Source organism: Neopsephotus bourkii, unplaced genomic scaffold, assembly GCF_033783945.1.
Source record: "Neopsephotus bourkii isolate Nb327-2 ecotype Australia unplaced genomic scaffold, CSIRO-AGI_Nbou_v1 NB_1707, whole genome shotgun sequence".
NCBI classification, from domain to species: Eukaryota; Metazoa; Chordata; class Aves; order Psittaciformes; family Psittacidae; genus Neopsephotus; species Neopsephotus bourkii.
In genome coordinates this window covers 4518106-4543889 of record NW_026902181.1, presented here as the reverse complement: position 1 = coordinate 4543889, position 25784 = coordinate 4518106, and the positions used below count along the sequence as shown (strand labels likewise).

The 25784-nt window shown below is 42.6% G+C and overlaps 1 protein-coding gene across 1 annotated transcript in view; it reads right to left on the bottom strand.

The window, feature by feature from the left end:
* The window catches only part of AKT1 (AKT serine/threonine kinase 1), a 75774-nt gene extending 50757 nt beyond the window's left edge, over positions 1–25017 (bottom strand). Inside the window, exons 1-3 of the mRNA XM_061376490.1 lie at positions 25002–25017; positions 23831–23901; positions 18511–18687 (exon numbers count right to left, since the gene is read on the bottom strand). Coding sequence (XP_061232474.1) covers positions 18511–18556 — 46 coding nt within the window. The 5' untranslated portion in view covers positions 18557–18687; positions 23831–23901; positions 25002–25017. The remainder of the gene's footprint in view (positions 1–18510; positions 18688–23830; positions 23902–25001) is intronic.
* Between the last annotated feature and the right edge of the window lie 767 nt (positions 25018–25784).

Below are 25784 nucleotides of genomic sequence, written 5' to 3'. Positions count from 1 at the left end.
CCAGCACTCAGCTCAAGATACAAGAACTTGGCAAGCTGTATTTCCAAGCAGTTTCACCAAAACAGTAGTTTCCCTCAAATCCCTATCAGCTCAATAGTGGAAGACAGTAATATTTCAGATAACACAGGCAGCAAATACTTGGTAAATTCAGTGGACATTCTTTATCCAATTAGCAGGTAAAAACCAGTCAGCATCCACAGCTAGATTGGCATTAAGTGCTGAACTAATTTTGTCTTTAATTCATGCTAAAGTCAAAGGGTTAGGCACTTAAATACTTCTGGGGGTTCTGGTCAGTGTTGATTTGTGAGACAGTGTATCAAGACCAGGTTGGATGGGCTTTGAGCAATCTGGCTTAGTGAAAGGTGTCCCTGCCAGTGGCAGGGGCACTGGAACTACGTGATCTTTAAGGTCATTTCCAACCCAAACCATTCTACGATTCTATAATTGTGATAGACGGATAGATTAGATAGATACAGACAGAGAGTTAGATGTCCACTGCTGGACACAGGAGAAGCCATATAAAGCAAAGCCTATAACACAGATACTCTCCAGAGCAGGGATTTAGAGAACAGTCTCCTCTGTGCTAGCTTCTACATGTTTGCACAACAGGAGTCAAGGTCCATTGAAACTTATCTGAAGAGCTGCTCCTGTGCAAACTCCAGGTTCAACCTTCGAGTTCAGAACAGAAACACTATTTGTTTGTCCCCCTGGCACGGTTGGCTTTTTGTCAGACAGATGTATGCCACATGCAAGTCATTTCCCAACCCCTCTGCTCCACCTCCCTCCATGCACTCTGCGCACACTCTTACCCCTCAGCAAATGTTATAAGAGATGAGGAAGTGTTTTTGACAGTTTGCATACTCTTCACAATAACAGGGTATAAATGTTTTGTCCTGCCCATAACCCCACTTGTACAGAAACAAAGCAAAACAAATAAAAAAATCCATCACTTCCCAAACAACTGAATGCCCTAAACCCAGCAGCAGGAAAGGGAAGGGGTGAAGAGGAAAGGACAGAGAGGATGGATTACACTGATGCTATTTTTGTCCTCTTCAAGTGGATGGGCTGAGTCAACTAAATATAGAATTTATCAAAGCAGGTGAAGAAGGAAGATGACATGAGCCACATGTTTCAAGGAGCAAGCAATAAGCAAAGTACACTCCTACCTCCTGGCCTGAAAGTTTCCCCAAAACACACTTCGATTTGCATGAGCGAGATTTGATTGAACAAATATTCAACTCACCACAGCCTTGCCTTTGGACATGTGACAATGTAAATGTTAAGCAGATAAGGTTTCCTGTCTCTTACCTGCTTGTACTATATATAAACAAGCACTATGAAGTCCACATTAAAAAGGAAAGAGGTTTGCACTTTTCTGTGGTGTCTCTGGACAGAAATTCTTCCAAAGAAAGTGTGTTTGTATGTACAGCTGGATAATAAAGCACCACTTGAAATCAAATGTTAAGGAATGCTATGTTGTCAGTAGTAACACAAAGGATGTGTTTTCTATGAAATTTAACCATTTATATCAAGGACAATTGCTTGTTTCTGGTCAGATTGCAGTCCACAGCTTGCTCAGAGTAACTGCTACAGTAGTTTGAAATTCGCAAGTGAAAATCCATTCATACATATTTTTAACTCCTTCCAGTGTCTGAGCGAGCTGTGAGATGCACTGGGTGGCTGCTGCCAGAAGCACATACTCCATTCAGTCACTGTGAGCAGCCCACACTGGCAAACACACAAGCAGCAAGTCTCGCCCAGGCTCTTGGGCTCTCAGAGCCTGCAGTCAAGGATGCCAACAACAGTGTTTAGCAAGGACATTAAGTGCTTTGCTGGTATGCACATAGTAGCGAGCAAGGAAACATTCAGAGAAAACAGGTAGCACCAGTCAAGCCCTGACTTCAGTGGAAGTCATGCTCACATTAAGCACTGTAACCTACCACTGTGCTTGAAGAACAGAAAGCTTTTATGCGGAACATTTCCCTTCCTCCATCTGTGCTCCCAGTTACCAAAGTTTCCAAAAGCCCCCTCAGCCTGAGCTGCATTTGTCCTCACAACATCCCTGTGAAGTAGGGAAGTGCTGTTATCACTGTTTTACACATAGGGAACTGGGGCATAGAGAGATAAAAATAACCTTATCTGAGGTGATCATATAGTAGGAAGTTTGTGTCAGAGCAGGGGAGGACTGGATTCGATTCTCAGTTCCAAGCTGGTACTCTAATACACCAGCCACTTCTTCAGCTCCTAGATGCTCTGCCTTCAGTTTGATGACCTGAGCAACAAGGAACGGGGAATGTCTATGTCTTTTATTAACAGCATTTCCAGCCCAGCAAAAATGGGAAAGGATATCAGATTCAAGCATTGTTTGCATTCAGAAGTCCAAATCTGAACAAAGAAAACAATTTCCAAAATAGTCAGCACTATCCTGGTATAGTGGGAGAAAGAAGGAAGACAGATCAAGTTTTTGAAGTACACAAAAAAAAAAATAATCCATGTCAGGTCATAAGTACAAATTTAAAATAATGAGTGAAAGTTTTAATAGGAAGCTGGTATTAGACATGCATCCTTCTAGAACCTCCCTGTTCTAGAGATTTTAGGTTATAAAACAGTAAGAAATAAAAAAATCCCAACCTTGGGAATTGCTGTAGCAGGGGGACTTAGATGATCTGCAGGGGTCACTTCCAACTGCAACTCTTCTGTGATTCTGTGAACTACAGCTATCCCATTTCAAATGCAGGTTTGATGTAGTTTCATTTGGAGACCTTGGCTTCATACTTCACACAACAATCTTGTCTCAGATAAAACAAATTCCAGAGGCTGGAGACTGCTCAAGGTTTCCCATTTCTGGCTGAGCCAAACTTCAACCCTGCACTCAAAGGCTCTGTTTTCTAAGTGAAATGGCATATGAGGTCCAAAATTTACTGTGTCCTTTGGGACTCCAGTTGCAGCCATCCAGAGCACCAGTTGCGAAATAAGCTCCTACAACTTAAGGGCATTCATAAAGCAGCATTTATGTCAACTATTTGAGGTGACTATTACCCTACAACAGCAGAGCTCCATTACCTTATGGATCATCTGCTTTACTGAGTCTGACTCCAGAAAGTAGCTACTCAACAGCCAAAGGATGACAGCCCACTATTAAACCATAACAAACAGGCCTTGATGAAGGACACAGTCACTATACTGATTGGGACAAAGAAAGAAATTTGCAAGCTGGTGCTAGCAGAGGGCATCAGCTCAGCTCACACTCAGCTTCCAGGTCACCTCAGCTATCACTAGGCTATGCTGTCCATCACTGATGATAGTTGGACCTTATGGCCCAGGTCTCTACCTTTATAAGGCTGATGCTGTAAACTTCAGCCACCAGCAACATAATGTGAGCCTAAAGCCCACCTCCTCTGCCATGATCAGGGTCCCAAAAGACTGCAGCGTATCAGCTATTGCTGAAGGTGACTATCAAAGCACCTAATTCAACTTCCATCAGTGACATAACTGAAGCCTTGCTTGGAGACGACAAGAAAGAACACAGCTAGCCCCACCATGCATCCTGTTACCCCGATTCCTCCCCCTTCTTTTACACCAAGACTACAAAAGAGTGAAAGGCTGGGATGATGTTATGAACATTTCTACTTTCTGACAGCGAGCTTCACAGCAATAACATTCAACCAACCAACCAACCAAACGAAAGCAAAATTCCCATCAGCATCACAGCTATATAGCAATCTTAGTAAACCAGACATTCTAGTAATTAAAGCAAAGAAGCAACTTTCAGTTCCAAAGCACAGACCCAGAATGCTAACATGTTATAAATTAGCAAGATTTATTACTCCATGTTTTGAACTTTTCCCTTGAAAAATCCCAACTTCTGTATTTGAATAGATCAGTGAACACTGAAAAGTGAAAAGGCCTGTTGGCAACACAGAACTGGTATTTATTTTGTTTGACAGCCATTGCAAGGAATACCAAAACTAAAACCAAACACCTACAGTAACATCTCTACAAATGGGGTGGTTATTCTCCTTCAGAATCAGGCTGGGCTTTACATGAGACTCCCGATATCAAACTGGTCAAGAATCACAGAATACTTTATGTTGAAAGGAGCCATTAGAGATGATGTGGTCTCATCATCCGCTCTAAGAAGCGCCATTCAAAACTCTACATACAAATCCTGACACTAACAGTACATGTAGGTAATTCAAGAGAATTATAAAAATTCCATGGCAAAAACCAGAAAGAATGCAACTTTATCAAACTGCAACTTTCAAATCAAATTTGAGGAATAAAACCTCAAGTCTGCTTGGCCATGTGCCCTCATTTTAATCTCCTTGCCTCCAGAAACTAGTTTGAGCATTGTGAGAGTTAGCAGAAAGATGAGTATCAATAAACATTCTGTGTGTGTACTGGGCATAAAAAGGAAAAATGAATTCTGTGTTCCTCCATGTTTTATTTCACCACATGAATGATAAGAGAAATAGCAAAGGATTGTACACGGTCAAAAGCTATGCACAGCCTCTGAAGTGTGAACATGTATCAACAACCACACATCCTGTTGTGTGTCATTCCACTTCTAAAATGGTGCCTTGAAAACAAAGTCTCCAGAAACACAAGGTTCTGCCATGAGCACACTCGGTCTAGTTGCAGCAGTAAGCAAATCTCTCCAAGACACCGAGAGCTGCCATGAAATAGCCTATTCCTAGTAGCCTGGAGTAGCTGCTAAGAAAGCTTTCCTCTGGCCATTGGGAGGAGGATTCCTCAAAATGGTAAGAAAACTTCATATATACATATACTGATCTTTGCACATTCCTGCCAAAACCTGTCAGAGGATTAACACAAAAAAAAAAAAAACCCAACCAAACAAAAAAAAACAAAAACCACCACAGAAAATCCAGCAAAGAACAACCCTTAAAAAACTGTAAAACTTACCACAGTAAATCGGATCTTTTTTTTTTTTTCTTTCCCTATATTAGATACAGCTTTCTATAATATAATGAGGGCAGCACACTGCAGCTTCAGAAACACATCTGGAGCTAAGCCACCTCCTGTACAGTCCCTGTTCCGCAGAGTTTACTGTCACAAGACGGGGGATAACAGAAGGCCAGATACACAAAAAAGGGAGGACCAATACTGGGCACTGCAGTGAACAGCAGTCTCAGCACACATGCACTGCAAGTTCATCAAGGTCTTTTATAAGCAACACAAGGAGTGAGAGCTTTTAAAGAGGATAATAAAGCAGTACTGCAGCTGTTTATGGGGGACCATTTCCCAAGTGTGAAAGGGTAGCACAAGAGAAAGCAGGGAAGTGTCCGCTTGCCCCCACGTTATAGTTGCAGCATAGAAACATGCTAGGCTAACTGGAGGCAGAAGTTAACATCTTAATAGCAAATTAGAGATGGTAAAAATAGGTATGAAAAGCAAAAGCAGCTGGTTTTACAGCTCAATACAACTAGAGAAACAACAAAGCAGCAGGAAAGAAGGAGCTCTGCCCTGTTCAGAGCAGCACTCTGAATGGGACACTGTTACATGCCAAGCATACAAAGATGCAAGATGATGCAAACCTTAGAAAAGAATATTCCCCCTCCTCCATACTTTGCTTTGGTTTTCCATTTCCATGAATAACAGTATACTCCAGCAACTACAGCAACTTTGAAAACATCAACTTCTTTGAAGATCAAAAAAAAGTCTCTACAGACGATCTGGTTATAGTTGTTGTAGAGCCAAGACAAGTCACTATTCAGACAGAAATCTGGCCACCTCCTGCTCCAAGCAGAGAAGGAGGTACACATGTAAAATCATGCTTTTCTCTGAAATTACAACTGGTATTACCCAGGAAACAGAGACTAGACTGGGGAAGAAAAAAATGCATTAACTGAATGGCACAGTTATGCTGAACTGAATTGTACAAGGCTGGCTAGTAGTCTTCACTCAGCTGCCACAGGTTTACTCACCTTGAAATCATTTTATATTATTTCCAAAGAATGATCTGCTACAGCCACTTTAGACCTCTGGCTTCCTTACAAGTCAGAGGGCAGATATCAGTAATGCTGGGACATCTCAAAACATGAAGCATTAAAAAAAAAATTACAGCAGTTATTACGAAGGATGAAACACCTGCAATACAAAAGACTTCTACTGCAGCAAGTACAGCACATTCTAACCCAATAAAAGCAGTCATCAAGTCTAGGACTAGAGCTCACTCAGGATCAGACCAGCCTATGCCAAAGACAAAGTGTAAGTTTTAAGCAACTACTCTTAATGCAGCTGAACCACCATGGCTGAAGAGAAGAAGCTGCTCCATTGCTTGTCTTCAACAGGGCTTTTCACTATGTTCAAAATCTGAGGCCAGATCTGGTTGCTCCACTGTTGCAATGCCAGTGTGTAAAGGGAGATAATTAACCCTCTTTGGTTGTGAAGGCAACAGTCCAGAGGAGAAATTCCCCATTTTACCTGTACATGCTAAATCTGGCAAGAGCTGATGGTCAGGGAACACACAGAACTCTAAAAATACTCAGCATCATTTATTGCACTGGGACGCTACTTGGTGTTGCACAATCCAAGCTTTTGTTTCAAGCAAGAAAATGTTTTCTAAATATTTTGTCACCATGACAGTCTAGCCTTGGACTTAAATTCTGCTCTTGATTACTCCAGAAAACCCCCAAGAAGTCAAATGTGCTGTATAGCTTGTAGCCATGTCCTGGGCTGCTGGGAAGGCTCACCTGGCAGTGTAGCTACCAGCATCCTCTAGGCCCTCTGTGCTCTGCAGGGCCTCATCCGAAGCTGATTTGCCTACCCACAAACTAAAACTTTTAACATGAGATATGTGTAAAGAAAGAATGTCATATGTAAGAGGAAAACAATTTTGCAACTAAGAAATACTAACCATCTCTCCAACAGGCTCAGCTTTATCTGAGGAATAAAGGCAAAACAAACCCCACTCCCATGACAGCAGAATGAACTACTTTAAACACAGACAGAAAAAGAGACATAGAAAAACATCCCAGCTTTGAGGGCCCTGTTCCAAGTAGAAACATTTATTTCAGGGACATCAATCTGGCAAACTAAATCTGAGCAGATACAACCTAAATACCCAGCACAGCCCCAGTAAGAGCAGCAGAGCATTTCTGTATGACTCAGGAAGCCCAATGAAGACTTCTGCAGAACAAGATCAACAGGGTGTTTATAACAACCAGCAGCATCACGTGAACGGGTGGTTTAGTTTGAGAAAGTAATGTTTGCACTCTCATTGGGGGGGGGGGGGGGGGGAACCACCAAAAAAAAAAAAACACCACCAAAACAACAGCAAACAAACCAAAAAACACCCTCTACTGCACTCTCACAAGTTTCTAACATTAAAAACATAGCAATGGAAGGAAGAACTTCAGCAGCCAAAATTTACAAATTCTTACCATAACTTTGGCACAGTAAACTTCTCCAGTGTCACAAAGGCCTATTCTTCAGGGGGCTTAGCTGCCTTTTTTTCAGGACTAATCCACATGTGAAGGCTATTACAGTACACACAAAATGCCAACAGAAGCATAAACATGCACACTTTTTCCATGTGTGTGTTTTTTCAAAGTTTTTTCTGTCTTTCTTTACAGATAAAGATACCTAGGAACAGCCTGGAGGCTGAGGTAATTCTTCTTTCTCTCTTTATTAGTGAAACTCAGTTAGCTTTCCCCTTTCCCTCCAAAAGAAAAACTATTTTAATTCATCCAAATCAGTGACAGAGATTCATCCTCATGATTTTCATTCACCAGCTGCATTTCAAGAATTTAACAAATGAAGATTTTAATACCGGGGGGTGGGGTGGGGGGTGTAGGGGAGGAGAATGTTTGACTAGGAAAGAAATTCCTAACAGTAGCCTTTTAGCCGTTTGAGAGGCACCTTACTAGAACCACCGAGAAAATGCTAATATTCTAAGTTACACTTGGCATTTCTGCACTGCTAAACCAAATCCAAGCTCTGAAAGTCAGCACTTTTTCCTTTTATTATCTGAAGTTATATAAAAGCCCTAGCATAGATTTGAAAGAAATACAACAGAAAATCCTGCCTGATCTAAATACATAGAGCTAAATTTATCTTTCAGTTTTCAAAACACCGCCTAGAGACTGGGCATTTAGAGTTCTATTCACTGGCTAGAAAAAAGCCAAATGGTACATTTTAAAAACTGACTTTGAAATATTGTTATGAGAACAGGGACAAGCTATGTAAACCCTAAAATTCTGGGGGTCTTTGTATTCACAATTATTGTTGCAAACTAAAAGGCTCATATTCCCTACTAAGCAAACATTTACAATTAAATCCATTCTACAGAAGGCATTTGCATTTTGAGATAGAACAGTCAGTTGTTCAGCTGCTGTGATTTAGATGGATTGGTTCATTATTGCTGCAGTTCGTTTTCAGCTACACTGTATAACAAAGGGGTGCCAATGTAGTCTTGAATGGCTTTAAAGCTAAGTATGCTGGTATTCTTCCATGATGATGTAATTTAACTATCTCCCTGTTTCTCAGATCAAGATATCTTGACTTTACAGGCTAAACTTCAGCAAAATGTCAGAGACAAGCTGTCACAATAGAGTCCAATAGGCAGTATCTCTGCAAGCCAGCTAAAGGCTATTGCTGGCAAGTTTACAATGATTTTCTCCACATCAAAAAGTAATTCTTCTCTAATTCTTATTTAGAATAAGTACTTTTCCTATAATCCAAGTAACAAGGCAACTTCAGCTTCCACCCTAGGAGATACAGCAGTTATATACCTTCTAACATTTGTGCGTATGCTAGAAAAAAAGACCTAGAACTACAATGATCTCCAATGCAAAGAAAATTTTAAGTTGAAAAACTACTATCCCAGTCCTTCACTGCTTGAAACACATCACCAGAGGCAGTATTAAAGCAGCGAAATCATTTTTCTATTACAAACCATGTAAAAAGGCAAGATTTCTTTTTTTTAATAATTACTGAAGAAAACGCCATGATTAGTGGCTTTTAACCTCCTAGTCTAAAGCACCGTCTTCTCAAGATGCTGCCAGACCGGCACAAAGAACACTTACAACAGAATGATTACTGAATTTATAGTGGCAAAAGATTCATACCCTATGTCAAGAAACCAATTTCCACCTATAAAACTCCTTCCAAGCCCCACAACCAGCATTACCACCATAGATTATCACAACTGGATTCCAGTCTGCTGCATGCATAAACTTGCAGTAGAATAATAAACATATAATATATTTAAACCTATGCAACTACACATTTAAGTCAAGTCTTGAATTAAGAAATAAATGCCCCCTTTCCTCTTGGTGTTCCCAAATTTCATTTCTACTTAAAGAGGATAGGAGGGAAAGGAGACTGCATGATCAAAAGTTAAAAATTCAAACAACAAAACCCCAAGAAAATCTGCATTACAGAGAAAACACTTTCATTTAGTTAACTGACTGCTATTTATAGAAGGTTCTTACAGACCACAGACAAGGGCAAGGATATGTATGACACACTAAAACACACCAGTCCAGGCAATCCATGCCTGGAAGCCCTGAAAAGCAACCAGCAAATAAACACTGGCATTCACACTTTGTAGCTATGAAGATGTCTGACAGTGGATTTTGAACTGCTTACCAAGTGTGTTCAAGGGTGTAACTTGTTACTGACACTCCAACTGTGAACCACCAACTTAGGCATAATGGCAAGAATATACAAAATAGAGCACCCCTTCTATTTCAGGGCATAAACCCTACTTAGTGCAAGTATTTCCCACACCAGTGTAACTACATCATTCTGAACAAGATAGCATTACAATGGCAGCCTTAACACGGCATGTACAAAGTCTCCTGTGGAAACACAAGGCAAAAAAAATTAAGTATTTTTTCTCTTAAATCTTGAGATTTAGTTTAACTCCAGTTTGCTGGATAAAGAAGCGGTTCAATTATAGTTTTGTCTGTATGTTTCTATTTGCCATTAGACCCATCAAGCTTTTCACAGAAAATGCAAGTTATCCTTCCCTATCACTTGCTTTCTGAAGTGTAATCAGGACACACTTCTTGATTGGCAGATTTTTGACACAACTGCAGACATAGCATGGTATACTGCTAAGGCTAAGACTTCAGAGACTTACTTTAAATCCTCTAATTTTTGAGATTTTTCATCAAAAGTAATTAAATGGCCCTTTTCCTTCTCCTTAGTCTAAACAGCCAAGAAGGCACACAGGTGATGGTTTCCAGTTTTTCTCTATGTCATTAGGACTAGCAAGCTCCTCTGCTTCACAGAGGGACAAAACTTCAAAATCTTGTTACTTCTACAGGTGAAAACTGATTTATAAAGCCACCATAAAAATCACAAAGGCTGAACTTAAAATTTGAGAATTAGCAGTGATTGCCCTAAGCAGCCCTGACCTTCATCAGCGTCTGAAGTCCACCCAAGTGACACCAGTGTCGATGTCATGAGTTTGAATCTCGTACCAGCTCAGTAACACATATCTTGAAGACCTTTCCTAGGAAGACAGGCTGAGAGACTTTATTGTAGCCTTTGAACATATAACAGGGGCTTATAAGAAAGACTGAGAGGCCTTTTAACAGAGCCTACAGTGACAAAACAAGGGGTAACAGTTTTAAACTGCAAGAGAGTGAATTTACACTGCATCTGTAAGGACAAAATTCTTTACTGTAAGGGTGGTGAAATATCATATGTAGCCCAGAGCAGTTGTGGCTGCCCCATCCCTGGAAGGGTTCAAGGCTAGGTTGGACGGTGCTTTGAGCAACCTGGTCTAGTGCAGGATGTCCCTGCTCAGGGCAACGTGGTTGACTAGATGATTTTTAAAGATCCCTTCCAACTCGAACTATTCTAAGACTAGAGCTTCCTCCCAGAACAAGTTATCTCCTACAAAGGCTGTAGTTCACAACAATCAGAAAACCCATTTCTCTGACATGCATGTTCTGTGGTCTTCATTAACAGTATATTAATAGAATCACAGAATCATATAATAGTTAGGGTTGGAAAGGATCTTAAGATAATCCACTTCCAACCCCCCCCTGCCACGGGCAGGGACACCTCACACTAAACCATGGCACCCAAAGACTCTGTCCAACCTGGACTTGAACACCACCAGGGATGGAGCATTCAGAACTTCCCTGGGCAACCCATTCCAGTGCCTCACCACCCTTACAGTAAAGAACTTCTTCCTTATATCCAATCTAAACTCCTGTTTAAGTCTGAATCCGTTACCCACAGTCCCTAATGAAGAGTCCCTCCCCAACATCCTTATAGGCCCCCTTCAGATACTGAAAGGCTGCTCTCCACACAGCTTCTCTTCTCCAGGCTGAGCAGCGCCAACTTTCTCAGCCTGTCTTCATATGGGAAGTGCTCCAGCTCCCTGGTCATCCTCATGGCCCTCCTCTGGGCTTGTTCCAACAGTTCCAGGTCCTTTTCATGTTGAAGACACCAGAACCGCACAGAATAATAAAAGATAAGCAGAGGAGACTGATTTGACAGCCCTGTAAATGATTCAGATGCTGCACTCCATCTCAATATTGCCTTGAATTACCACACTAGTCATGCACAGAACCACTGATTTCACAGTGGTTTTCTACATGCAGTTCACCAATGGCCTGGGCTTTGGACTGCACTTCAAAACACACTCTCCTGACTCACTCAGGAGACTCAGAAAAACAGTAACTGACACCGTCTGTGATGATTGTTTACCTCTGCTGTTCTCAAATATGACCATGCACTTTCGAATAAATTGACAAATTTCACAATACTGTTTGACCAGCTATCTTTTTCACATTTTGGCTCAACTTGAAGAGGTGAGAGGATAATCCCAGAGTTCCATGTGTTCTAACTGCATTCAGTGTTGGTCTTCATTATTTCCCCCTTTCAGTTGCAGTAAATATTTCTACCAGCAGCACACTACTTCACACCCAATATGGTGCTATTCTTTCTCCAGTCTTTTTCCTCCTCTTTCCTCACAGTTTCCTGGTTTTTGTTCCCCCTATAAAAGGCACATTGTACCTGCAACATAATACATCTGAAAATAATAATCCCCCCTCTGTCTTCCCCCCATGAGAGATGGCCTTTTAAAGAAGATTTGACTCAATTTTTTTCTTAGCAAATCAGTTACTTCAATAGGTAAAACAGGGAAGAACACAAGGCTAAGTTGTTTTTTTACAATGATGTGTCTTTTAAAACACATTCAAACTAAATGCTCAAATGTTAAGCAAATCCCTCATTCCAATACGTAATAATGTTTGTTCCTGCATAAGACTGAGACCCATCACCACTGTAATTTTTAAGGGAATCATTAGTAACATAAACATAAAAAGTCGATAAAAGGAAATACACTATATGTCACCATGTACTGCTCTCAGAGGATCAAAGTCCTCACCAGTTTTTTCAGACGGTAAAGTCTAGGAGTGCTAACACAGAGCAAGTTCAGGCAGGGGAAGCAGCAGGCACAGGGGTGCAGATGATGGTGCTTAAGGAGGGGGAGCACCAGCAGGGAATGCTGCAAGGGAAGGAAGCTGCTGTCATCCACACAGGGGCTACAGAGGAAGAGATTCTGCAAGTCAGGACAAGGCGCCAAATTTAAAACGCATGGTACAGCACCTTGCCATAAACCACTCCTGCAAGAGCAACAAGCTAGCCTTACTTTCTTGCTCTCTCTTTACCTCAAACCAGAATACTCATTTATAACTTCTTTCTTCCCAAATCCAAACCTGATGACTTCTCAGTTTGCCTACTGAAAGAAAAAGAACAGAAAACCCGTATGTGGACAACTTTTTGCAGATGCCTACCTTTTCTTTGTTGAAAATGAAGGAACTATGAAAAAGAGGATGAAAGATAATGCAGGCAGTTTCTGCATGATCCACTGCATCACATATTCCCAGGCTTACTTTAACAGGGCTTGTAACGTCCTAGATCTCTCAATCTCGGATCTCTTTTAACAAGTAACAGTAATTTTTGACTCTACCCCACTTTTAGAGATAAAATTGAGACCTTGTTTGTTTCTCTTCTGATGTACAACAAAACAGAATATGAAAGTAAACTTCCAGGACTCACATAAATAATGTGGGCAACAACATCTGAGCTCTTCCTCTTTGCCATTCAAAGCGAGAGTGTGCTTGGTGTCACTCCAGACACTCAGTTTACACACAGAGCAAAAAACATCTAACACAGCTTGACTTCTCTAAAGAAAAAGTATTTTGCAAAAAAGGTGGGGAAATCATTGGAATAATGATTTTTAGGGAGACATTTTTAAGGGGGGAGAAAAAAAAAAGAAGAAAAGACAAAGAATATTTGGACTTCACCCTTCAAAAAATGGCTTAAAGAATGGGTTTTCCTACAGAAAGAAATATTCTGGAATAGACTTTTCTAAAAGGACACTGGAAAGGAACAAAGATGGTCAAAGACTTAAGCAGTCTGCTCAGTGGAAGGAAGACGAGCAATTTTTAGGCTATGCTATCTCTTTCAAAGATGTAGTACAGTATAGTGTACTAGGTAATTCTCAGCATCTGACTTCTCTGTCATCCAAAGCAGACTTTTTACAGTACACTGGATCCAGCCTGTTTCCTATGATCTCTCCACAAATAATTGCATCAGATGAGATTTGCCTTCCAAAAGTCAAGCTGACTAGCCATTATCAGCTCACATTTCTCCAGATGTTTTGTGATCTCATCCTTTCTTAATGTCTCTAGCATCTTGCCTACCACCAAGGTCAGATTTATTGGTCGACTATTTCCTGGTTCCTCCCCAGTCTCCTTTTCCCAGAACAGGGCAAGCAAAATGAAAGCAACTGTGAGCTAGCATTGCAAAACTATTGCCCCTTGTGTTGAAAAAGAGACACAAGAAAAACCACAAACTGACACAGCTTATCTTTTGTTTCCAATAAGAGTAGCAATAGATTTCCCTATAAACCCAACCCTTCAGCTCTAGAAGTAGCATCAGCCTCTTTCCCTCTATTACAAACTTTCCCACTCCATTCTTTGTTCAGCCCCTATTTTGGTTCTTACCCTGTCCTCTTCTCCCCAGTTTTTCCTCTAGAACAGCCATGCCCTCTATAGCCGGCATCTTCAAAGTCTCTTAGGAGCCTCTGTATCAAGTGCCACAGCTACTCCCCTGTGGTATCATGAAAGCCAGACTAAACCGAACCTTGAAGGTTCTGCCTACACAGGTCATCAAGAAAGCACACTGCTACGTCCCAGAGACAGACAGAAACCAAAGGGAAAAAAAAAAAAACACCCCAAAATGAAACACACACACAAAAAGAAGGAACATGGTGATAACGGAAAAGAGAGGAGAGGTGAAGAAACACAGCAACACAAGACACCCACTGGCTTAAAAGAGTTAACTACTGGTCATACCTCGTAAGATCCTGTTTTGATTCATACTAACAGAATACTGAAAGTATGAACCTCAAAATAGCAAAGCTGAAGTTCACTGTCTATGCTATTCTGCTAGAGTAAATTAAAAGGGCAACAATCAGCATCTAATTCCTGGGTTCTATTTTACGTACAGATCTTGCATTAATTTTATGCAATGAAGCCATAGGAAGACAAATCACAATGGACTGTTATTTATTAGGATGCCTGTGTCACTCCATTTCAATACAGAAATAATTCTTCAATAACAACAAAAGTAGTACCTTTGCAAGTGGAATAAGTATCTTTTGTGTAATTTCTTATTTAAGGACCTCTACTAATTTCATTCAGCTTGGAAGCCCAACTCTCAACCGGTGAAATATGACCTGAAGTCTACACAAACTGACACTGGTTTGCAGGGTTAAAATTACTGTGTGGTGTTCATACACAATTTAAAAACAAAAGCAAGAAGTAACTTCACATTTGCTGCTAAATATTAACACAGGAATACATGGATCTCTCCTGCTGCTTATAATTGCTTCAGAGTTCTCAGAGTGAGAAATTGAGATTTCTATTTCCTTTTCTAAATGTCAATGTACATTTTCCCTCCCCCTCCTTCCCTGCCTCCAAAAGACTCCTTTTTCCATACCAGTTTATGCCCTAGTAAGAAAACCGGACATACTAGGGAAGACAGAGATGACAGAGTATCAAAACGCACAATCCCTCTCTTTGTTAGCCTTGCAGAAAGACTTTGAAAAAAAAAAAGAAAAAACAGGATGAAGGCTGAAGACAATAGAAGGACCTTTATAACCAGGGACCAGAGCAGAAAGATGCAAGAAATACAATGAGATCTTTAAAATGTATCAGTAAAGCAAACAAAATAAACTAAGGCATACCTCTTTTATTCAAAAAGTTCCACCACACACAATCAAATTTAAGGATACTCATGACAAACATTCAGAAAACCTATAATCTCAGGACTCAACAAGCAGCAATTTGGTCAGATCATTTTCTCCTTTTCCCCTCATATTCAATTACAATTATAGCACCTCTGCATCAAACCATTCCCCCCCTCCTTTCCCACTTAACAAACCTTCAATGTAACACAACCAGACACTACACACAATACACCAAATCTGAGTTTCTTCATATTTTCTACATGTGCGTTGAGCTCTTCAGCCATGCAGTTATGCAGAGTGGATAGTATTTTAACTACTGTTTCTGTCTTCACATAAGAATCTATCACCTCACTGTGATTACAGTAACAGCACTGAGCACTGCCAGTCCAGTGAGGAAAAAAGGGAAAGTTCATTTCTGCCTGGTTGAGGTTAGACATGTCACAGAGACGACTGGCCCCTGCACAAACATCTGCACTACTGGAAGTCGAGCTTCCTTTAAGTGACTGACTTACAGAACTGCCAAGAGCTCTCGGCCAGGCAGCAATGTTTAATTTCATTTCTCCATTCGTGTTTTTAATCTTGGAAACAAAAACAGAAATTTAAAGCATGCTGACAGAAGAAAACAACCCCACAATTCTAGAAAGCCCTGCTAGTTCCCTGCCAGGCCAAAACACCTGCTTCTGCTAATGATGGCTTTATGCTTATATACACCTGCCATCCAGAAGGGCTCCAGAGCACTTTGCAGCCTGATTTATACATACACAAATCATTAAAACCACCAAAATTAAGCCACTGCTGGGGTGAGATGTATCAACTGTTTAACTGCACACAGCCATTCTGTTCAACTGCTCATGATATGAACTGAGAGCCACCATATCCAACCAAAGCTATGAGGGAACGTCAGGTAAAGAAAAGATCATTGCCCAATCTGGATTTTGGCCAGTGACTACTTATATCTGCATGTAGAAAGCCCTAGGATCTTTAAAGAACACATGCAGTACAACCTTCAGTTTTCTAAATGATCCAAAAGACAAGCAATATACATTTCCTATATCTAAACTCCTCCTTCAGCAGTCCCTCCCTGCAGTAATTACTGTTTATGCATTAACTTCAGAAGCTCACAATACCAGACATCAGTTTTGGAAACATCCTGTGGTTGAAGCACTTGATCTTGCAGAGCCAGCAGACTGATAGGGTCTGGAAATAAATGTAGGTGATTAAAAAAAACTCCCAAAAACTTCTTTACAAAGCACACACGCAAGTGGATCAGTTTCCCCCACAACCACCCCCAGTCAAAAAAACTGAATTTGTCAACTGATCCCAAAACAGCTACAAAAACCAAGAGTAACAGAGCTCACACTGGCAAGCCGAGGAGGAGAGACAGCACCGCTTTATAAAACAGTCTTTGTACGGACAATGCCAAATTAATGGTTGTGAAGTCAATGAAGTGGAATGAAATAGGTGTTCACCACAAATACCAGAAAAGCAAAAAGGCACTAGGAAGCAGATTAAAAAGATTAGGAAACCTGGCATTCAAAACCAGAGCATCTTTTACTAAGACCTCCTCCAGAGGTCTTACTTGAAAGTAGCTTTATTGCAATCCTAGAAAGAAAGAAAACTCAACTCTCAAGTTTAAATACAGACAAGTCTGAAATACAACATGACTGCTTTAAAGTTTCATAACTTCTGCCTCTGAATCATCCTAAAAATACAATTCCATTTTCATACTTTCCAAAAGAGATGTTTCTTCCCCAAATTTTTGTACAGTGCTCCTGAAAATAACAAAATATTTTTAAAGTTACAGGTAAGTGCAGAAAAATTGTAACAATGGGCAGTCAAAAAAACCTCAGCCTAAAACATCATTTATAACTAAAAACCTCTCTCAAACCTGTCTCTCATTTGAAGAGTTTCTAGATTCATAAATGAGAATGAGAAGCATAATTCAGTGTTTCTTTCTCCTGCTTTATTCGAACACAGCATAATTCTCTAATGTTATCAGAACAAAGTAGACTTCGTACAACAGAATTATCAAATAAGTTATTTAAATGATGAGTGAAAAGGCATTTTTAACTGAAATAAACCAGAACAAAAACAAAAAAGTAAACCCCAAACACACACAAAACAAACCCCAAACAGTCCACAGAAACAACTTTACCAAAACATTTTTATATCAAGCATCAGATGACTGATAGTTTACTAAACTAAGCTGTGTATCCAGCTGTTAGAAATGTTTTCACCTTTTAAAACACAGATTATCAACATTTTCTAAATTCTTAGACATTTCTTATGATTGTGTAAGAACCATCAGCCTTTATCAAAGTTATAACGTATTTCCCTTTTCTTCCAGAAAAATTATGCACCTTTGCACCTTCAGGCAAGTTGTTGCAAACCCTCTAGAAAAATCCTGAGTCTGCAAAACCATGCAAGTTTTCCTACTGCTGGAGCACACAGATTCTGTTCTTGGTCCAAAAATATGATGATATTATGGAAAGTACCTAACACTGCTCTCTCCTTTCCAAGTAACAATCACAGAATACAAAGAAACAGGTAAGTAGCTTATAGAAGCGATGCTGTAGTACTCAGAAACAAGCACCCCTCTATCCCCAGAAAAAGAACAAACCCACCGTTTGGGGAATAAAACATTTAAGAATAACGGTACCTTGTGACTACACTACTTCAGTTTTGCCACCCAGCCAAGAATAAAGACTTTTTGTAAAAATCAAATGCTGTTAGTGGTGCAACAGAAATGTACAGTATGCACAATCTCATGGCTATTCTTCTGACCTAGGACACCGGTACCAAGAGCGGTTCAAACACGAACAAAATAGCACATTTTCTAGCAAGTCTCTGCAAGAATACAGCATTGCTCACAAAACACAAGCATATTTTTCACCGTTCAAATGAAGAATCACCTCAAGACAATTCTACCTTCTAACACAGAAAGAAAAGCTACAGACCTACATAAGGACCAAAATAATTTGCTACAGTTTAACCTTTAACACTCTAGCATCTCCTTCAGTTGCTATCTTTATCACCATTTTCAAAGCACTTCACAGAGTTTTTGGTGAACACACAGACATGAACACACCCAAAGAAAACCCCTTATATGTGTGTCTTCTCAAATCTGAGAGCAACTCACACACGCTTCTTATATGCCATTTCCTATTAGGGTGAAGAGGAAAATAACAGACTATTTGAAGATATGCTGCTAAAAGACAGATGGCCACACAAGAAAGTCTGCTGTCCTAAAGGGAAGAGACACTTACCTCGTTTGTGAAGCCACCCTTCCTTCACTATTGCTACTTCATTCATAATGGCAGGAATGTCTCTTGAAAAACCAGTTTATGCCCAAAGATCACTCTGTTGAAATTCCTGAACTCCTGCAGGAGGCTCCACAAAAGGGATGGAAGTTTCTTTTCTGTTTTTCTCCTCCTCAGCTATTTCTAAAAAGATCAAAAGAAGAGTCTGCTGTCATTTTTAAGTATGTGACATAGGTACAGTAAGGGATACAACAGGGAGTAGCCTTCATTGCTGGGCTGCTGGTTTAGGGAAGTGTGTGTGGGGCATTATTATTACTATTATTACAAATCTTAAATAAGGGTTGTAGCTCTTCACGAAGGTTTTTATATCTTGACAGGCAGAGGTATGAAAATATGTGCTTGCTTAAGTCCTGCTCCTTCATTGAGCAGGCTGGTTGCAGTCAGACTCGCATCATCACCACACACTGGATCAGAGGTGGACACAAGACCTTGCCTTGCACAGTACCTCACTCTTCACAACAAAAGTTCTGAGATTTCACAAAGTCCAGTTTTAAGTATTTCCCAGTAAGACGACTTCCAGAACCTCTTCTGGAAGGTTTCTCTACAGTCTGATGTGTAGCAGTCTATCAACTAGTACACAATGCATCTTGGGGATAAAACTCTAACAGTAAATATTCCAAGACTCTGCTACAGATTTTTCTGCCTTTGGCATCATCCTGTTAATCCCCCTCAGATCTCCAAATCTCCTCAAAGAGTGTCTTCTCTCACGTTTGTAATTCCTACCTCTCCTATTGCGTTTCCCCAAACATGCCTGCAGCTTGCCGTTGTCTTCTTGCAATGAAAGACACCTAAACACAATTTAGGATTTTTAGCCCTCTGGTTTATGAGAGGCAATTTTTATCTAACTAGCTCAAAATTGCTGTATCTTATTGAAAACATGTCTAGCTCATGGCTGACTACCACAGAAACGTTATTTGCGCTCCTCTCCCTCATTGAAAGTAATCTCTTCCCAAATGCATTAGCTTTTATTATTTTCTAAATTGAATCTGATTATTTTTCTTCTTGCAGTACAAATTTTCTGTTTGTTTTTCTTTAATGATGTCTGTGCTCTCCAAAGTGTCCATACTGCAATACAATTTGGTATTACTTGGGTGATCAAAAACTGTAATTGGTGACAAGTTCCCAGCAATAACCAAGAAGTTTAATAAAACAGAATCCAGCAGCATTAGTAACCCACCACCGAAGACCCGACTTTTACTGGAGTCTCTCTCCAACCAGAAAGACATCACGTTCCCACCTAACAAATATATACAGTCTCTGCATGCACCTGGCATGCATGCATCGATTATCTCTGAGCTTGCAGGTGACAGCCATCCATCAGATACTAGATTAAAAAGCAAACTCACTAAGCCACAACCCTGGATGGAAGAAACAGGTGGTCAAAATGAATCCAACCTAGAACTGAAACCACAGCAGGGACAGAGGGCTCTGTACCATACATCATCAGTGCTCTGAAACGGGCAGCCTTCAAAGCAAAGCAGTGAAGTCTGAACAAGTTCCATCACTGCCAGCAAAAATGGACTGGGAGAAGGGAGGTCACTCCCCTCATACTTTGCCCATGAAATTTTATTGTTTATCAGTATTCCTCAGGCTTTTCCAGTAACACTTTATTTTCTGTTTTTCCCCCAGAAACAAGGTGTTTAGTGTTTGGGGTTTTTAATTACAAATCTGATGTATCTCACCAGTTATAATTACCAACTCCAAGAAACAGACGCTTGCCTAGGGAGGGGAAATGCATGAAAACTGACACTGGCACAAGAGATATGTAAGGATTCGTTAATTTCATTAATAAATATGAGAACACCATAGGCTGCAGAATAAAGCTCAATAACCTACAGCTACCAGAGTTACTTGGAACAAACTCCTTTAGTTCCAGAGCAATTAGGATAGAACCTGATGAACATTCAAGGCTTTCATTCTCCCTTCAAAATTGCATGCACAATAGTCATGTGAGCTAGACTAACTTGTTAATGTCAAAAGGAGACTAGAACTTGTTTGGAGACTTGGTTTAAGCATTGAGCAATTTGCAAACTGTTGAACAGAACTGCTAAGATTGAACTTCTGGAAACGCAACACTTAAGTGTGAAAGTTAACACTTCTAACCTTGCGCCGTAACAGAATGCAGGGACCATGCAACCTACCTCTGCATCTTGAATTCAGCAATACAGCTGCATTGAAAAAAAAAAAAAATCAATATCCTTTCCAATAACCACAAGTAAAAAAAAGAAGCTACAAGCCAAACTAGTCTGCAGAAAGGACAATCCTATTATTAAAACCAGAAAAAAGCACAAAGGCACAAAATTCTGCAATCTGCAGCTAACTTACTCCAGGTGTTTCTGGGTTAATGCTTGCCAAGATTGCCACTTGGCAGCCTCCTGCTCTATGCGCTAAACTGTCATCTGGTAATCTGAATTTGAATGACAATACAGCCCAAAAAAAGCACATCAACAAAAAATCCAAAGTCCAGAGGAACTACTTTTTCTACTCTCTGCGGTGTCAAGGAAGTTTGGAATGCCTTTTCCCTACAATATCTACCTAAGAAACACTCCCCGTTTGCACTGCAGCCCTGCTATCAGGGTTGTTTCTTTATCTGCCTGTCTCCCTCAAAGAAAGAGTGGTGGTAAAGGGGTATTATAAAGGAGCCGTGCACAGAAGATTTGGTACCACAGCACAAGGAAGCAGGAAAACACTAAACGTCTCCCAACACTAACCTGCAGCATGAGCTCCACCTGGGTCCTTCAATCAGCTATGCCAGAGCACTTATTTTATAAGGGGGAACTTAAGCTATTTTTAATTCACACTGTGAAGAACAGAGGATCCCTTCTCATTGTCTAACAAGATGTTCATAGACACAGCTCCAATAGCAGCAAACCTGTTGTACCTGGTGTATTTTAAAACACACATTCAAGCTGTGCCTAATATATCTTAGTAAAAGACTCTATTCAAGATAGTGGCAACAACTAAGAGTAATTTCTCGGAACAGAAGAGCAAGTTAACTCCAGGTCAACATAGTACTGAAGATGCGTAAACCAGAGAAAGTTCCTTTTCCATAAAATCCTTAGAGGGGAAGAAAAAAAAAAAAAAAGAGAAAGAGGAATGATTAACAGTCCTCATTTATGGCCATCTAGGAATGGTTCCCAGTGAAGAGGGCATCTGAGGTAAGTATGACCTGGCTGCTTCAGCCTGTGTCTGCATAGGACTGAATACTGTCAAAAGCTAAACAACTCTTTCTTTCTCTTAGCCTTCTGTTTGCTTGCTTTTCAATATGCATTTCTGTAATACCTATTTCAATACCAAAGTATCCTCACAGAGCTGAAGTGGAGTAAGTCATGAATGGCATGACATCAGCATCCTATCACAATGCTGCTGGTTTTATGCATATATTAATTCCTTAGTGGTTATTAACTTTTTCATAAATAACAACTCACTTCCCTACGCACTGCAGCAGCAAAACCTGCCTTAAGGAATCAGTCAAACCAACCGCCCAACAGAAGGTGGAGCAGAATCGTCTTTTCCGTATTTGGGAGGGTTGCATTAAGGTTCCTTCTCTTGTTCTCTTCTGTTTATTATGCTCACCTTCTTTTGTCTCTACAAAAATCAAGACATGAATCTGTCCTCCTTGCCCTCTATCCAAGATGAAATTTATATTAATTTCTACTCACATCCTGAAGCAGGGTGGGAAGGAAAGGAATTCTTCCATAATGTTGAAGCAGAAACCGAACCTTACAGGATGCAGGAACCTCCATGGTAATCACCTCATTTTCATGAAGGAGAGGAAGCAAGAGACTGAAGGAGGATGAGACCCATCAACCTCAGTCCTGCCACTGCCTCACCTGGCATGTTAGACTGTATCCAGGCTGTACTAGTTAGCCCAGATCAGAAAGCAGGCTACAGCAAAGCATGCTCCTGGATTAGTACTTGGCCCATCACACCATGAGTTACCAACGCCCATTGCGCTGGTTTGGCACAACCCCGATGCTCCCAGGACACCCCAAGCCCTAACGTGCATCCTTACATGCTCTTACAACACATAGCAGGAGGACCAGGCAAAAAAAGGATCCAGCTGCCCACATGTGCCTACCTTGGCCACATGACACTGTCATGAGAAATGCAGGAACTGACGAATGCGGGGTGTATTCAGGCCCATTACATGGGATATCATGAGCAACCCAAGCTCTCTTCCCACAGCTGACCCCAGATCACACCATAAACTCACAGCTGACAGCCAACTGCAGCTAAACATCACAGATACAACAGTGTTGGGCTCCAGCCAACATTTCAAGTGGAGAGTACAGATATGTGTCTCTACCAGGCCTCAACCAGTAAAGTACATCTCCCATGCTGCACAGGGTGTTTTGCAGGAGCAGCAGTGGTTTCAACATGTTCAAGGCCCTCTAAGCTCTCAGTAGCTTTACACCATGACAAAGTTCCCAAATCTGGGCAGACAGCTTTCAAGAAAGCTTAGAAGGACCAGGCTGTTCCACCATTTTAGGTTGCTTTACAAAAATGCACTGTGGGCCCCAAGTTAGGTGTGGCTACCAGTATTTGCTACTAGATATTTTATAACAAATGACACCATGTCTAAACTGGTATTTCACAGAAGCAAGTGCAGCTTGTCACATAGACAGGAGGTTAATATTGTTCAGGTGATGAACCAGAGTCACCACATGCAGCTGTCCAAGCTGCAACCACAGATACAGTTTAAGAGGACAAACTAAGCTGCTGATTTCAAAACTGAGTGATGCCAGGAAAGACACCTCTTCATATCCTCTCTGTCAAAGGCAGAGCCCAGACAAAATCCTCTTCATGTTCCCAAACAAGAACAAGTCCTTTTATAGTTTATACTTACACAATTTAAGAACCGTGCTGCTAAGAACACCTGTACCAATATGAGATGCATTTAATCAAATTCCATTTTAAAGTTTTTGTAAGAGAATTTTTGTTTTGTCCCCAAACAAATCAGGCCAGTCCTGAACCTGTTTAATTCTTAATCACTTACAGGACATTTTTATAAGACGACAAGTGAATGTTGGAGCTACAGGTTACCTGAGACTGCACCAATTCTTAAATTTGATTTACCACTGCTGCACACCAAAAAACAGTTCTATAAACCTGGCACACAATACAAACCCTCCTATTTAAAAAATTAAAGGTAGTTTCAGTGTCTTTAAATCTGTTAACTCAGACAAATGTTGTGGCTGTCATCAGGAAATTAACTATTACATAAAAGTAATTACGAGTCGTGCAGTATGTCAATGTTATTTACCTGTAAACAAATACTCTTCTGAATTGTTAGTAACTCCCCTTTATAACTGTATTTTGAAATGTACATCCCTCCTGTGGTATAAATAAAACAAACGAGCAAACCAGAAATTTGCTTCTTATGTGTTAGAGGTGGTAGGAAAACAAAGCAAAAACAGTTAAATACTCCCCCCCGGGGGGTGGGGTGGGGGTGCGGGGGGTGGTGGGAAAACTTATAAGGTGCAAGCTACATTAACATTAGTAGCGTACTGTCAGTAAAATATGTAAGAAGTCCCAACACGTTCATATACTTTATTATAATCATGCATTTTACAGAGGAACAGAAGCAAAAGTCCTACAACTCTCAAAGAACATTTAGGCAACTGCAGAATTCCACCTGGGGGGGGGGGGGGGAGGTGAGGGAGTGGAAGCTGCACACAGCTCCTACAGCTCTGCAAAACGCGACTACAAAAACAGTATCAAGTCCACAAACGCCGCACAGCCACCTACACACTCCAAATGCCCACGGAGATAATCGCACCCCCGTCGGCAAACACTTAGTGGTCCGCAAAGCGGAGCTGGGCAGAACAACGCGCCTACAGAAGACAAGGGGAGAAAATGGGGGCGTGTGAAGGGGTAGAAGGGAGGGAGGGGGCACTTGGCTACTTTGTTTGCCACAACATAAGAAATGTCCCACCTCCTCCCCCTTTTTCCCGTGGGATGCTCGGGCAGGTCCCGGGCAACCCCAGCCCCCACCGGCACGGTAGAGCCGCGGCTCCGAGGGAGCGGGAGCAGGGGCAGGCCCAGGGGCCGCCGCGGGTACCCCCCCCCGCCCTCTCATCCACCGCATCCTGGGAAGCCAACAGCTTCCTGCCCGCCCTGGGCCCGCCGGCAGGACGCCGGCAGGGGCCGGCCGGGGCCGCCCGCAGCTCGCCCCCCTCACCCCTCCACCCTGCCGGCCACCCCGGAGAGCCACAGCCCCGCGGTGCCCGGGTGGATCGGCGGGGCAGCTCCTCACCCGCCGTCGCGGCCTAGGCGGGTTTGCAACCACCGCCCGCGAAAGGCGGAGGGCGGCCGCCCCCTTCCCCTCCCAGCCCCGCACAATGCGGCTGGCACAGCGCGGCCGAGCGGAGCAGGCCCCGGTCCCGCCGCTTCCTTTCCCCAGCCCTTCCCAGCCGGGGGAGCGGGTCACTTACATGGCTGAAGCCCGGGAGGAGGTGATGGGAGGGTGGCGGCGGCAGGGGAAGGGAGCCGGGGAAGGAGGCAGTGGAATGGGAGGGAATCGGGGAGCGAGCCAGCGAGCGAGCGGGGGAGAAGGGGGAGGCTGGCGAGGCGAGCTCTCCGGCGGGTGCTGAGCGAAGGCCTCACTGGGCTCCCGACAGCAGCCGCCTCCTCACCATCCCCGGGCGGCGGGCGGCGGGGCGGCTCCTCCTCCCCCTCTCGCAGGCGCTCGGCCCATGGGGCTCACACGCCCGCTCCGGCTGCCGGCTTGCCTTCCCCGCCGCTCCGCCTCGCCACCGCCACCGCCCAGCCTCCGACCGGGAGGGGGAGGCCGCCCCTCGCCTCGCTCAGCAGCCTTGCTGCTGCCGCTTCCCCCCGCTCTACCGGGCCGAGCTCCCGCAGCCGGGGCCGGGCTCGTCCCACACGCGTCTCCGCGGCGCGCGCTCACATCCTCCGAGGAGCGGCCGCCGGATCCTACCGCCGCCGCGCCTCTTCCCGCCCGCCCCACCGTGCCAGGGGCCGTCCCGCTCCGCGCCGCTCCCCGGGGAGGGGGGTATCCGCCGCCGCCGCCGGGGCCTCGTCGACCAGCCCCGCCTCGCCGCCCTCGGAGCTCCCCTCAGCGCGGCGGGGCAGCGCCCGGCGGCTCGGCCCTCTCGCCGTCCCCCTCCGCCTGCCAGCCCACCCACCAGGCTGGGCCCAGGCCCTGAGGGCGGTGTTTCCGGGTCCCCGGCGGGGCCTGGCCCCGGGCGGCCCGGCGG